Here is a 15,420-nt window from a genome sequence, read left to right as displayed (position 1 = left end):
AGAACGGTCCCGCCCTTGTCCCGGGCTTCTCCCGGGCTGCTCCCGCGCGCTCCCGCGCTGCGGTAAGGAGGGTCTGTGAAATAGAGGTAATAGCTGGGGGGCGGAGCAAGCAGGGAGAGCGGGCCATGTGTTTCTGGTCAGGCTTACAGGGACTCCTGGGAAATGGAGTCCCTGATTGCACCACTCGCAGCCCTGCAGTAGCTCCCAGCCACCCACAGCAGTCTCTGGTAAACCAGCCCCTCCTCCGACCAAGTCCCAAGCAAGGAGCAACGAAGCGGGACCCGCGGAGCGGGTCCGGCGAGGTGTAGCGCCTCAAAAGCGTCACAGGGTACAGCAGCGAAGATCAGATCCACAGCGTCCCGGCAGTTAGGTAAGATTAATGTCCCAAAGAGGCTTCCTGGGCCAAGGGGTTTTAGCTCCGTAGGTGGGGGCGGAGCAAGCAGGGAGAGCGGGCCAGGTGTTTCTGGTCAGGCTTACAGGGACTCCTGGGAAATGGAGTCCCTGATTGCACCACTCGCAGCCCTGCAGTAGCTCCCAGCCACCCACAGCAGTCTCTGGTAAACCAGCCCCTCCTCCGACCAAGTCCCAAGCAAGGAGCAACGAAGCGGGACCCGCGGAGCGGGTCCGGCGAGGTGTAGCGCCTGAAAAGCGTCATAGGGTACAGCAGCGAAGATCAGATCCACAGCGTCCTGGCAGTTAGGTAAGATTAATGTCCCAAAGAGGTTTCCTGGGCCAAGGGGTTTTAGCTCCGTAGGTGGGAGCGGAGCAAGCAGGGAGAGCGGGCCAGGTGTTTCTGGTCAGGCTTACAGGGACTCCTGGGAAATGGAGTCCCTGATTGCACCACTGGCAGCCCTGCAGTAGCTCCCAGCCACCCACAGCAGTCTCTGGTAAACCAGCCCCTCCTCCGACCAAGTCCCAAGCAAGGAGCAACGAAGCGGGACCCGCGGAGCGGGTCCGGCGAGGTGTAGCGCCTCAAAAGCGTCACAGGGTACAGCAGCGAAGATCAGATCCACAGCGTCCCGGCAGTTAGGTAAGATTAATGTCCCAAAGAGGCTTCCTGGGCCAAGGGGTTTTAGCTCCGTATGTGGGGGCGGAGCAAGCAGGGAGAGCGGGCCAGGTGTTTCTGGTCAGGCTTACAGGGACTCCTGGGAAATGGAGTCCCTGATTGCACCACTCGCAGCCCTGCAGTAGCTCCCAGCCACCCACAGCAGTCTCTGGTAAACCAGCCCCTCCTCCGACCAAGTCCCAAGAAAGGAGCAACGAAGCGGGACCCGCAGAGCGGGTCCGGCGAGGTGTAGCGCCTCAAAAGCGTCATAGGGTACAGCAGCGAAGATCAGATCCACAGCGTCCCGGCAGTTAGGTAAGATTAATGTCCCAAAGAGGCTTCCTGGGCCAAGGGGTTTTAGCTCCGTAGGTGGGGGCGAAGCAAGCAGGGAGAGCGGGCCAGGTGTTTCTGGTCAGGCTTACAGGGACTCCTGGGAAATGGAGTCCCTGATTGCACCACTCGCAGCCCTGCAGTAGCTCCCAGCCACCCACAGCAGTCTCTGGTAAACCAGCCCCTCCTCCGATCAAGTCCCAAGCAAGGAGCAACGAAGCGGGACCCGCGGAGCGGGTCTGGCGAGGTGTAGCGCCTCAAAAGCGTCACAGGGTACAGCAGCGAAGATCAGATCCACAGCGTCCCGGCAGTTAGGTAAGATTAATGTCCCAAAGAGGCTTCCTGGGCCAAGGGGTTTTAGCTCCGTAGGTGGGGGCGGAGCAAGCAGGGAGAGCGGGCCAGGTGTTTCTGGTCAGGCTTACAGGGACTCCTGGGAAATGGAGTCCCTGATTGCACCACTCGCAGCCCTGCAGTAGCTCCCAGCCACCCACAGCAGTCTCTGGTAAACCAGCCCCTCCTCCGACCAAGTCCCAAGCAAGGAGCAACGAAGCGGGACCCGCGGAGCGGGTCCGGCGAGGTGTAACGCCTCAAAAGCGTCATAGGGTACAGCAGCGAAGATCAGATCCACAGCGTCCCGGCAGTTAGGTAAGATTAATGTCCCAAAGAGGCTTCCTGGGCCAAGGGGTTTTAGCTCCGTAGGTGGGGGCGGAGCAAGCAGGGAGAGCGGGCCATGTGTTTCTGGTCAGGCTTACAGGGACTCCTGGGAAATGGAGTCCCTGATTGCACCACTCGCAGCCCTGCAGTAGCTCCCAGCCACCCACAGCAGTCTCTGGTAAACCAGCCCCTCCTCCGACCAAGTCCCAAGCAAGGAGCAACGAAGCGGGACCCGCGGAGCGGGTCCGGCGAGGTGTAGCGCCTCAAAAGCGTCACAGGGTACAGCAGCGAAGATCAGATCCACAGCGTTCCGGCAGTTAGGTAAGATTAATGTCCCAAAGAGGCTTCCTGGGCCAAGGGGTTTTAGCTCCGTAGGTGGGGGCGGAGCAAGCAGGGAGAGCGGGCCAGGTGTTTCTGGTCAGGCTTACAGGGACTCCTGGGAAATGGAGTCCCTGATTGCACCACTCGCAGCCCTGCAGTAGCTCCCAGCCACCCACAGCAGTCTCTGGTAAACCAGCCCCTCCTCCGACCAAGTCCCAAGCAAGGAGCAACGAAGCGGGACCCACGGAGCGGGTCCGGCGAGGTGTAGCGCCTCAAAAGCGTCATAGGGTACAGCAGCGAAGATCAGATCCACAGCGTCCCGGCAGTTAGGTAAGATTAATGTCCCAAAGAGGCTTCCTGGGCCAAGGGGTTTTAGCTCCGTAGGTGGGGGCGGAGCAAGCAGGGAGAGCGGGCCATGAGTTTCTGGTCAGGCTTACAGGGACTCCTGGGAAATGGAGTCCCTGATTGCACCACTCGCAGCCCTGCAGTAGCTCCCAGCCACCCACAGCAGTCTCTGGTAAACCAGCCCCTCCTCCGACCAAGTCCCAAGCAAGGAGCAACGAAGCGGGACCCGCGGAGCGGGTCCGGCGAGGTGTAGCGCCTCAAAAGCGTCACAGGGTACAGCAGCGAAGATCAGATCCACAGCGTCCCGGCAGTTAGGTAAGATTAATGTCCCAAAGAGGCTTCCTGGGCCAAGGGGTTTTAGCTCCGTAGGTGGGGGCGGAGCAAGCAGGGAGAGCGGGCCAGGTGTTTCTGGTCAGGCTTACAGGGACTCCTGGGAAATGGAGTCCCTGATTGCACCACTCGCAGCCCTGCAGTAGCTCCCAGCCAACCACAGCAGTCTCTGGTAAACCAGCCCCTCCTCCGACCAAGTCCCAAGCAAGGAGCAACGAAGCGGGACCCGCGGAGCGGGTCCGGCGAGGTGTAGCGCCTGAAAAGCGTCATAGGGTACAGCAGCGAAGATCAGATCCACAGCGTCCCGGCAGTTAGGTAAGATTAATGTCCCAAAGAGGCTTCCTGGGCCAAGGGGTTTTAGCTCCGTAGGTGGGGGCGGAGCAAGCAGGGAGAGTGGGCCAGGTGTTTCTGGTCAGGCTTACAGGGACTCCTGGGAAATGGAGTCCCTGATTGCACCACTCGCAGCCCTGCAGTAGCTCCCAGCCACCCACAGCAGTCTCTGGTAAACCAGCCCCTCCTCCGACCAAGTCCCAAGCAAGGAGCAACGAAGCGGGACCCGCGGAGCGGGTCCGGCGAGGTGTAGCGCCTCAAAAGCGTCACAGGGTACAGCAGCGAAGATCAGATCCACAGCGTCCCGGCAGTTAGGTAAGATTAATGTCCCAAAGAGGCTTCCTGGGCCAAGGGGTTTTAGCTCCGTAGGTGGGGGCGGAGCAAGCAGGGAGAGCGGACCAGGTGTTTCTGGTCAGGCTTACAGGGACTCCTGGGAAATGGAGTCCCTGATTGCACCACTCGCAGCCCTGCAGTAGCTCCCAGCCACCCACAGCAGTCTCTGGTAAACCAGCCCCTCCTCCGACCAAGTCCCAAGCAAGGAGCAACGAAGCGGGACCCGCAGAGCGGGTCCGGCGAGGTGTAGCGCCTCAAAAGCGTCATAGGGTACAGCAGCGAAGATCAGATCCACAGCGTCCCGGCAGTTAGGTAAGATTAATGTCCCAAAGAGGCTTCCTGGGCCAAGGGGTTTTAGCTCCGTAGGTGGGGGCGGAGCAAGCAGGGAGAGCGGGCCATGTGTTTCTGGTCAGGCTTACAGGGACTCCTGGGAAATGGAGTCCCTGATTGCACCACTCGCAGCCATGCAGTAGCTCCCAGCCACCCACAGCAGTCTCTGGTAAACCAGCCCCTCCTCCGACCAAGTCCCAAGCAAGGAGCAACGAAGCGGGACCCGCGGAGCGGGTCCGGCGAGGTGTAGCGCCTCAAAAGCGTCACAGGGTACAGCAGCGAAGATCAGATTCACAGCGTCCCGGCAGTTAGGTAAGATTAATGTCCCAAAGAGGCTTCCTGGGCCAAGGGGTTTTAACTCCGTAGGTGGGGGCGGAGCAAGCAGGGAGAGCGGGCCAGGTGTTTCTGGTCAGGCTTACAAGGACTCCTGGGAAATGGAGTCCCTGATTGCACCACTCACAGCCCTGCAGTAGCTCCCAGCCACCCACAGCAGTCTCTGGTAAACCAGCCCCTCCTCCGACCAAGTCCCAAGCAAGGAGCAACGAAGCGGGACCCGCGGAGCGGGTCCGGCGAGGTGTAGCGCCTCAAAAGCGTCATAGGGTACAGCAGCGAAGATCAGATCCACAGCGTCCCGGCAGTTAGGTAAGATTAATGTCCCAAAGAGGCTTCCTGGGCCAAGGGGTTTTAGCTCCGTAGGTGGGGGCGGAGCAAGCAGGGAGAGCGGGCCAGGTGTTTCTGGTCAGGCTTACAGGGACTCCTGGGAAATGGAGTCCCTGACTGCACCACTCGCAGCCCTGCAGTAGCTCCCAGCCACCCACAGCAGTCTCTGGTAAACCAGCCCCTCCTCCGACCAAGTCCCAAGCAAGGAGCAACGAAGCGGGACCCGCGGAGCGGGTCCGGCGAGGTGTAGCGCCTCAAAAGCGTCATAGGGTACAGCAGCGAAGATCAGATCCACAGCGTCCCGGCAGTTAGGTAAGATTAATGTCCCAAAGAGGCTTCCTGGGCCAAGGGGTTTTAGCTCCGTAGGTGGGGGCGGAGCAAGCAGGGAGAGCGGGCCAGGTGTTTCTGGTCAGGCTTACAGGGACTCCTGGGAAATGGAGTCCCTGATTGCACCACTCGCAGCCCTGCAGTAGCTCCCAGCCACCCACAGCAGTCTCTGGTAAACCAGCCCCTTCTCCGACCAAGTCCCAAGCAAGGAGCAACGAAGCGGGACCCGCGGAGCGGGTCCGGCGAGGTGTAGCGCCTCAAAAGCGTCACAGGGTACAGCAGCGAAGATCAGATCCACAGCGTCCCGGCAGTTAGGTAAGATTAATCAAATGATACTCCGAGGCTGGGCTGGAGAACATATACAAGTGTTTTGGGTCAGATTTTGGCAGTAGTAACCTGAAGTATTTGAATGTTTCTTCACTTCAGATTCTCAACCTACTGTAACATCTGTGCAATCTGAACAAATATAATAAGATATGAAATGAAAAAATAAGTCGGCCCCTATTTGTTGGAGAGAAACATTGTGTTGTAAAGTCCTAGACAAGGTCAGGCTAGCTCCCTACAACATTGCATGGACATTAAATGCATAACAAGAGGGTAGGCTCACGAGAATTGTCTCTAGTAGGTCAAGTAGTTGTAAGAGATGATGAAATTGCTGACATGTGATGCATATTAGGTAGTCTTACCATGTCACACCCTAAGCAGAAATGTGTTGACCTCCGCCTCCAAGGAAACGTTGGTCAGTTTACTATGATTACTGATCATGGGCGAATAATACCGGATAGCCTTCAGAACCAAACTAATCACACCAGTATATTGGCATCACAGGAAGTGGTCACCTGCTAATGGAGCAAAATGTTATATATTGCAGTTCCAATATCATATGTGGAGCTTGCTGGTGGTGGATAAGGTGACATGCATTGAATACTTATGAACATACATTTACTAAACAGTGGTAACGACCGGTTGAATAGTTTCTCCATAGAGGATAATTCTTACATGCTCTCAGCACCAAAATTAAGAGCATTACACAAGTTACCCTAGAGAATTTTGTGGGCCAACCATTTCTATCTCTGTAGTTGATATCTTGAAAGAAGTGGCAGGAAATAGGACGCCAAATGCACGATTGTGATGGGAGAATTAAAAAACATTTAGTTTTCGTAAAATGCCACACAACTCTGGAGAGTGGAAGTGGTTAAGCCAAGGGAGGTGGAATGAGTTTCAAACATAACATTAGTTCGAATGAAAGTTTGAATCGTGGATAATGTGCTGAAGAAGTCTGTGTTGAAGGCACCTAAGAAATAAGATGTAATATGATAATATTTGAACGCAAACTATAAAATAATTTGATTATAATGAACTAATCTGGTCAGGCTGTGTGGTCATTTCACTTTAACAGCCTTCTGTAAACACATTTGAACTCAACAGTTTTGCCAGAACTAAACTGCAAAATCTTTAGTTGTCAATTATTTAAAATATACAGAGTCTGTTTTGGATCCGTTCAAAGGCGTATTTTTCTCTCACCTCATGCTGTTTGATGTATCAATCTGCCTCCTTTCAGGTACTTGTGTTGCAAAAGCATGGGGGACTGGTAGACATTGTAAAGGTGCTCTGAATCATCACACATAGCAATCTTTATCTCATAGATCTCACAGATGTATTGCATACACAAAGCAATAGATTTTTGCTGTTTGTTTAATGCAGTTGCAATATTTTACTATGCACTGAAAATAAAGCCATACCTATTGACCTTGCCAATGCCTGTTTCACTTGTCAGTCCCAAGCGTCAATTTAATTTTCTAGCTCTACTACGTCGCAGAATAAATTTCAATGTTGTAACAAACTATGCAATTAAAAATGTATATTAATTTCAATGAATTCTATTAATCTCAAAATCTTTTTCTGAATGTCTGTTTTAGCCTTCAAACATATTTTTATCTGAGGAAATGAACATTAAAATAGGTGATTTTGGCCTTGTAACCACAATTAGCATTGATCGGGATCGGACCAAAGGCGTTGGAACAACAACTTACATGAGCCCTGAACAAAAGGTACTTGTTTTCACTTGTTCTCATTAAAATGTTGGGTGCATTCGACATTAAAAAGTGTTTGAGCATTAATGTTGCATCTTTGAATACAGTTACTGCATTCTAATATCGAGGGCTTTGCTAACTTTGTCCTGTTATTTAAACACTCACATCTTTTGTTCTGAGTCTAGTCAGGTTTGTATTTTAAAATAAGGAAATATAAGTAGAAAATACATTTAGCTCATATCTTGCGCTGTATTTGATTTAAAGTTGTACAGGAGGCATAGAGGGAATTTATAGTGTAAAATCCTGCGCTGTCGTCATTTGTGGTTAACATTCAGCTAAATTGAAAATACAACTTTATATTAGAATATTACAGTTCTTGAACACGTTCTTGTACATTGGAATCCTTTGTCATTAATAGGGGACTGCATTGACATATTTCCACTAATCTGGGAAAATGTAAAATCTTATATCTGCAGAATGACATGCCATTGTAGTCCGCAAAACTAGACAGGTCAAAGAGAACTATTTCAGTTGTATCTCACTGTCTTGCCTAATTGCCATTGAGTGTGAAATACCAATTGAGAGCACGTACAGGGGTGTACATACACGGGTGGGGGTACGGCTCGAACATACAGGGGTGTACATACACGGGGGTTCGACACGTACAGGGGTGTACATACACGGGGGGTTCGACACGTACAGGGGTGTACATACACGGGTGGGGTACGACTCGAACGTACAGGGGTGTACATACAGGGGGGTTCGTACAGGGGTGTACATACACGGGTGGGGGTACGACTCGAACGTACAGGGGTGTACATACAGGGGGGTTCGTACAGGGGTGTACATACACGGGTGGGGGTACGACTCGAACTTACAGGGGTGTACATACACGGGGGTTTGACACGTACAGGGGTGTACATACACGGGTGGGGGTACGACTCGAACGTACAGGGGTGTACATACACGGGGGGTTCGACACGTACAGGGGTGTACATACACGGGTGGGGGTACGACTCGAACATACAGGGGTGTACATACACGGGGGGTTCGACACGTACAGGGGTGTACATACATGGGGGGTTCGACACGTACGTACGGGGCTGGGGGGGGTCGGCGCGTACATACGGGGGCTGGGGGGGGTCGGCGCGTACATACAGGGGCTGGGGGGGGTACGGCGCGTACATACGGGGGCTGGGGGGGGGGTCGGCGCGTATGCGGGCACATGTCTCCATGGTTGCTATGGGAGTTCGGTGCGGACGGTGTTTTTTCCATATGGTTGTAACATCGGACGCACGGGATGGATCGTGATTCCGCGGTCGGACTTCACTTTTCACATTTGTACGGTAAATCGTCCGAGGACGTGTCGGACACATTTTCCGACCCGAGCACGTGTGGGGAATAATTCCCAATGCGATTCGTATGGACTTTTTCCCATGCGAATCGTAGTTGGCAGTTTGTACGGCACTTGTACGATTCGTACGGTAAAAAGACCGGATACGAGTCATACGGGCAATTTTTTTACCGGATCGTAATCGGCACCCTAGTGTTCTACAGTAGACTATGTTCTGCCTTTTTCAAGAAAGGGAATCTGGTAGTCTTTTTAAAAGCAATTAAGTGTCAACTTCAGTACAGTGCATATCGACTGATTAATTTGCTTAATTTAGATGATCATATACTTTTGAAAATGTGATCATTAACACAGGACAATGTTATAAAGGGAATCAACTATTCAGATCATGGTGGGTTCATTCTGTGAAGTAAGCTAGTTCCTAACATGTTTTACAATTGAGACAATACCCCAAGCTCAATATACAATGAATCCTCCCAGAGATTTTGTTGTTTGATGCCAAGAAAGCTTTTTACCTAGTGTACTAGGGGATTTGTGGGTAGTGGTGAAGAGGGTGGCAGCGTTCCCACTTCATTGGTTCTCTTCAGACTGGCCAGCAGATTTTGTAATGAATACATTTTGTAATTTCTCTTCAGCTTAGCATCTGAAGAGGAATGAGGCAGTGGGGTGCGTTATGGCAAGGAGCCCTCAACCCCATCCCTACGCAACTGTGCTCTCTTTAATGAGCAAGTAGAAAGGAATAGCTATTAGTCTGAGATATTATAAGGTTAAAAAAAGCCTCTCTGGCAACCTAGCAAAAGAAATAGCTGATGATACAGTGCTGTGTCTAGCTGCAGAGCAAGAAACTCAAATAAAAAGTTAAGTACTGAATGTATGTGAAGGTTAAATGCTGAGTCAGAACATTGACTTAAGCCGTTGTTGCACAGGAATGGGAGAAGCTGAAGTTGTGCAAATAAATTCAGTTACTCCTATGGTCTGTCTGTTTCCCATTCTCAGCTTTTTGTGTACTCTGAAACACAGTGCTGGGAGCATAAACGGTATCAAAAGCTGTTGAATCATAGCTGTGCATGGCAGAGAAACACATGTACACTTGCATCACCTGGTGACTCACCTCATGCTTAGCAAATTATTGCATGGACTTTGTTCCCCCAGGATCTTTTTTTCCCCCTGACTCCTCAATTTCCTTCACTTTAACTGTGTTAAGTTTCAAGATTCTGGCTTTAATCCAGGCTTGCTCTGCCACTGAACATTTGCAGCAGCTGAGCCCCGTCTCTTGCATTCACTGCATGCAGTTTCTCTATAGTTTCCATCAGAACCGCCTGCCTTTCATGAAGACTAAAGTTGCATTGCTCTTGCAGGATCCCTTGTATTTGTAATCATGGTGATTTCACCATGTAGTATAGATCAAATAACATATATAGTAAATGTGATGTATTGATTAATATTTCCACATTTATAGATACATTCTTTCAAAGAGACACTTTCTTATTAACAACTGTACTTTATCGCTTTTCAGAACTGTTCAAGCAAATATGGAACGGAAGTTGATATTTTTGCATTAGGATTAATATTATTTGAACTACTACGGCTATATTCAACTGATACTGAAAAATATAAGGTGAGTAGTTCCTTGCACTAACTGCCTTGTGCACTGTACCTCTAAATTTCATGGAAACATTACCACTGTTTAAAAGCAGGAAAGGAGATATTCTGAGAACAGAGTACAGCTTGGTAGGTTTGTTTCAGTCCTTATTTTAGAAATACAAAACAAAAAGCACTGGTAAAACTCAAAGGTATTTGAGATGGTAGTGTAATATGCTATAGTGGTATAGGCCACAGATATTCTCTGCCAAACAGTTCATTATGTGCCACATTTTTATCTTTTTGTACTATCTCTAATCCTTTTCTCAGGATTAGCTTTGCAATTATGGCCACATACATAATTTGATCTTTAGAAAGTTGAATGAAACCTTTTCAGATGGCTACGTTTTACGCTTGACACATATAGTACAGAAAGATTATATTCTGTTCCTTGCTAAACTCTTTTTTCTTCCTACTGTGGTTTTCTGAAATTAGTTTTTCCTGTGATGCGCAGAAAATATGACTCGCCTCACCTTTAAAATCTGAATAATTTTGCTGACATATAAATGGGTTTACTTTGGAAATATTTTCTCTTTTTAACTGCCCCATTCAGTCTGATGTCAGCTAACATGACTATGAAGTCTGGTTAAGGGTTGATGCTGGTCCTCCGGTATGTAAAGGTTTATGTTTTTTCGTGCCTCAGATTTAATTGCATTGTAGGAACCTTCTCTAGATGCCCTGCGGGTGTGTAGTGACAGCAAGGTCATAGCCTTCATTGGATTGTCAAGATTGTAAGTCTCTTTCAACTAATTAAGGCCTATGGGTGGTATTGTCAAATAGGTAGTGTGGTATAATATAGCAGATATTGATTCAAGTTGTTGGGAGCCTATGCTGTCATCAGGCTTTGAGCATGCACCTGAATCCCATATGGCACCCAAAGCCTGGTAGAAAGAAAAAGGTAGTAAGTCAGTGGAAAACAAGTGTTCGAACAGAAGGGCAAGTACAGTGTTCAAAGTTAACAAATAAATATTAATTGTACGCCAACTATCTTCTGAGACACTGTTATGCTCGAACTGCTAAAAAAATAGTACAATCTATAAATTACACCATAGCACATTCAAATGTTCATGAATTAAATTAAGTAATAAATACAATATACAAAAATAGGAAATCATGCCCATGAATGTACAAATAAGCATTGTATGAATCATGGCAATAGCAGCTGACCTCCTTAAGGACAATAAAAGTGTCATGACAGCCAGTAGTACTACACATGTAGAGCAGTATCACATGGTAGGTTGCTTGCAAGTAGAAAGGTTTGGAGCAGGGTATCCAGGATGTCTTAAGCGGGAAGAGTGATCTCAGTATAGGACAAGAAACTTTTCTTTGTGTCTTCATTTCTTCGTCCCAAGCAATTGATGAAGATGGTTCATCTAGGTCTCCACTCCTGTTATAGCTTTATTGATTATGATGGTTCAGTTCATTCTGTAACCAGAAGTCCCATAATCTGTTGATGAGTATGAAAGGTGCTGGGAGGGAGGAGTTCATGAATGTGAGTAGCAAAATTCATAGTATTATCGAGGGTAGCAAAAGCATTTGGGGAGAGATCCTCTGGTAATCTGTTAATAGTTCAATTTGATCACAACATTCTTGCTGATACGGGATGTGGCTGTTTATGGTAAATGATTATTGATTGTGCGCATGTTAAGCATTTGGAACCAGGTCGCTTTTGATGAGTAGCTGATCAATGACTCCAGCCTCATGCTATTAATGATGGAAAAGTCTAAGCTACTTCCTGAGGAGCAATGTGTCAAGATGTTAGTCTTTATGGAGATGAAGGAAGATATGCACTATAGGGAGGTAGATAATTTCAGTTTTCGAAGAATTATCATTAGGGTATACCAAACTGCCATTAGGAAGTGAACAATTTTCTATTTGAGGAGAAGGTGTAGCTGGGATATTAAATGCCAAAGAATGAGTGAACTCATGAAGAATGGTGATGTAGAATGAAACGTAAACAAGGTCCTGGATGAACCCTAACAAGACAGCGAAAGGCAGGGGTTTCTGTTTCATCTAGAGGCACACCACGCAGCTGAGAATTAAAGGGTATAGTGATAGGTGAACGTTTGCCTTTCCGATGATGTCTAGAAATGCAAGAGTCACAAGAAGGTTGAGTGATCCACTGTGCCAAACGCTGCTTAGTGGTTAAGTTGGATGACTCTGTAGGAGAAGTGGCAATAGCTTGCAGAGGGAAGGGCGCCGGGAGATATATGACACAGCTGTTTCCGCAGAGTGAATTAGTTATTGAGTTTGTTCAGCACTGGATATTTAAGAGAGATTGGAGACATGTTGGTAGTTGGATAGGGAGTTGGGTTCAGCTGCGCGCATTTTCAGCAATAATATTGGACGCAATTTAAAACCCTAGATGCTAAGTAAAGCTTTTTGATAAGTCTACGGTTAAAACGGTTATTGAATGTGATTAATAATAGAGCGTGAGTACTGAGTGGAGGATTCATTAGAGAGTTTTTGATATGAGGTAATTTATGCAGTAGATGATTGAGGGAGGTGAAGAGGTACTGTAAGTTATTGATTTGGATGTCTTGCATGTTACTATAAATAAAGTTTTTGCTATAAACCTGTGCTTGTGTGCCTGTGCTTGTGGGTTCAGTACATATGCCATAGTCTTAGATTTGGTTGTGTTGTGGAGATTCAAATTAATGTGAGAAAGAGGATGGAGAGACTGGATAGCAAATGGTAAATGGTGTTTAGAGAGTGAGTAAGCGGGATAGAGACAATGAAACGGTCTGGTAGTTTACTATCAGAAAAGGTGCTTAGCATGTCTGCTTTGAAGGGAACAGCTTGAGGTTTGACCAAACAGGGTCGACAGTCGATAATGATCATGGGTGGGGTGTGGAAATGATCAGCAGAGTCGAGAATATTATCAATATCTTCAAAGAAACTATCAGTGAATTCTGATAGCCTGCACATTACGATGACTTGTTAATTAAATAGTGCTGTGAAGGTTACACCTGTGTTTAATGGACTGGAGCATGTCTCATGAGGTGAATTAGGTAATTTGATATGGGACTGATGGATAAGGATCCCATCTCCATCTCTCCTGGTTGTGTAGATGAATGTCGATATAGTCCTGTCCTTCGGGGAGGGAACTGTGATGCCCAACAGTAAGTTGTGTGGGTGATTATTTGTAGCCAGATCTGGTGGTCCAAAAGCTGCATGGGATTAAGAAGCTGCTGGGACAGGTGTGCTGAAATGCCATTGTGGGTTTTAGGGTGGGTGTTATCAGGGAATATCATTGGAATACAATTGTCAGGGTGTTTAGGAGCAGTCTCTAAAAAGAGGGGGAGGCACCTTGCATGTATGACATAGGGTGTTGTAGATGTCACTTAAAATGAGGAACACTTTAGGTGCATTATGTAGGGTGCTGTGGGCACCAACTGCTTAAATAATTGATTCACTGGGGGGGGGCAGGGTGCAGAGAAATTGTAGGAGTATTAGACTGTATTTTGAGAAGTCAGTCTGCTCTTTAGTGTTTACATTGCAGGCTAACAATTTCCGAACACTGGGGCAAATTCTTAAGGACCTATCGCCGAGTTATCGGCACTTTAGCACAGCCAAAGTCGTGATAAATGTATCGCCCCATTCACAAGCTGGTGCAAACAGCCAATAACACCCGTTTACCTGCGATAGCAGCCGCAGAATACATTGCCACGGATGACTCCGGCAACTAACGCTAATTAGATGCAGAGTAGGCGTTCCCGAGCAAAAAGCTGTGACAACACCATACCTCAACATTCTCAACGACCAGCCAGATCTGTGAAAAGATCATAAAACAGGCGATAAGGCGCGTTAGCAGCAAGAAACTAACACCTGCTCTGACCCGGTGCAAAGTCGGACGACAACCGGCAGCAGCCAAGGGAGCACAGCCCATAGCCAAACATGAAGAACAGATGCCGCCAAGCAACTGAAAATGCAGCCCGGAGCCCCAATAGGGCAACAACACCCACAGCCACCACCCCCAAGACCCCCCCCCCCCGCCCATTGGACGTAGATGATATAGATCAACTCCACCTAACCATGAACCAAACAAATCGCCTGAAGTCACACAATCACAACACCTAATATACAGGTGTGGCCAGAAAAAGGGAAATCATACATTCATATCATATGAGCCAAATAAAACGTTTATTACAGATTAAACAAAAAACAACAATTCTGAAGAGGCACGGCGGGTCTTCTCTGGGCATTCTGTAAGGCACATCCTGCAAGACAGAAATACAGATAAGAAGGCGTGTCATGCGCACATCAAAGTACAGAGAGAGAGAGCGCGAAAGAGAGAGGGGGAGAGAGAAAGGGAGGGAGAGAGAAAGAGGAAGTGAAAGAGAGGGAGAGAGAAATGAGAAAGAGTGAGAGAGAAAGGGAGTGCCGACACTGCGGACCCACGCCACACTGCTCACCTGCTGCCACCGGTGTGTCTCCAACCACGTGCCGGTATACACTGCAGTCCCCCAGGTCCCTTGTCTGCAACAGTTCACAGAGACATGAATGGCAGAGTCCACACAGTTGCACATGCCATCATCGCTTGCCCGCCCCTGCGCACACAGGCTGCCGCACCCCAGCCCCTCCCGCCGCCCAGTGGTGATTGCCCGCCCGTGCACTGCTCACCTTCTAACACCGTCGTGTCTCCAAGAGGGCACACCACGTGCTGGTGGGAGCACCAAGTCTGGGTCCCGCGACCATGGCACCCTCCACATCATGCAGCCCCACACGCGGGCCAACAGGTCACACCCTTGATTCTGGGTCTTGATCACGCAATGGCAGAGACCATATCAGTGCACACGGCATCATCGCAGGCTGCACACCCACTCAGCCCTATAGGTGCCACTAACTCTGTGAACCGCTAAGCAGCGCCACGTGACGAGAGGCCCGCACTGCCTGCTGGCTCAGGTCTACACTGTGGTCCAGCAGGGGGCACACTAATCCTCACCAGTCTGGACCGCCAGGACGGCGCATCAATGCAGGCTGCACACACACTCAGCACTTAAGGTGCCCCTACCTCAGTGCACCGAAAGATACCGTCCCGTGGCGGTGTGCCTGTGCCTGGCGCAGTTTATCCGGTGCCACCAAGTCTGTGCACCGCAAGACATGGACCCTTTATGATTGAGTCTCGTGGTGCGGACGCCATCATGTCACCCCCGACACTGTGCAATGTGCTGTGGCAGGGCCCTAGGGCCTCATGCAGAAATGAGAAGCACACAGAGACACCCAATTACCAAGTGGAAATGGCGTCCAGCACGTGCGCCAGGCCCTTTATATTGGCAGGGTCACATGTCCTGTGACGGCTGTGCTGGATGGGTGTGGTGTGGGTGTAAGCCAGCCGTGAGGGAGTGGCTGTGGCATGCTGACAACTAGACCTGTGGGCAGCAGATCAC

At 49.2% G+C, this 15,420-nt stretch overlaps 1 protein-coding gene across 2 annotated transcripts in view; it reads left to right on the top strand.

Moving 5' to 3' along the window:
- Positions 1-15,420, top strand: part of EIF2AK2 (eukaryotic translation initiation factor 2 alpha kinase 2) — a 300,514-nt gene that overhangs the window by 258,396 nt on the left and 26,698 nt on the right. For both annotated transcript variants that reach the window (XM_085611364.1, XM_085611363.1), the window contains exons 13-14: positions 6,925-7,056; positions 9,906-10,007. In XM_085611364.1, the coding sequence (XP_085467490.1) occupies positions 6,925-7,056; positions 9,906-10,007 (234 nt within the window). The remainder of the gene's footprint in view (positions 1-6,924; positions 7,057-9,905; positions 10,008-15,420) is intronic.

Source organism: Triturus cristatus, chromosome 6, assembly GCF_964204655.1.
Source record: "Triturus cristatus chromosome 6, aTriCri1.1, whole genome shotgun sequence".
Classification (NCBI taxonomy): Eukaryota; Metazoa; Chordata; class Amphibia; order Caudata; family Salamandridae; genus Triturus; species Triturus cristatus.
This window is presented reverse-complemented; position numbering and strand designations above follow the sequence as displayed.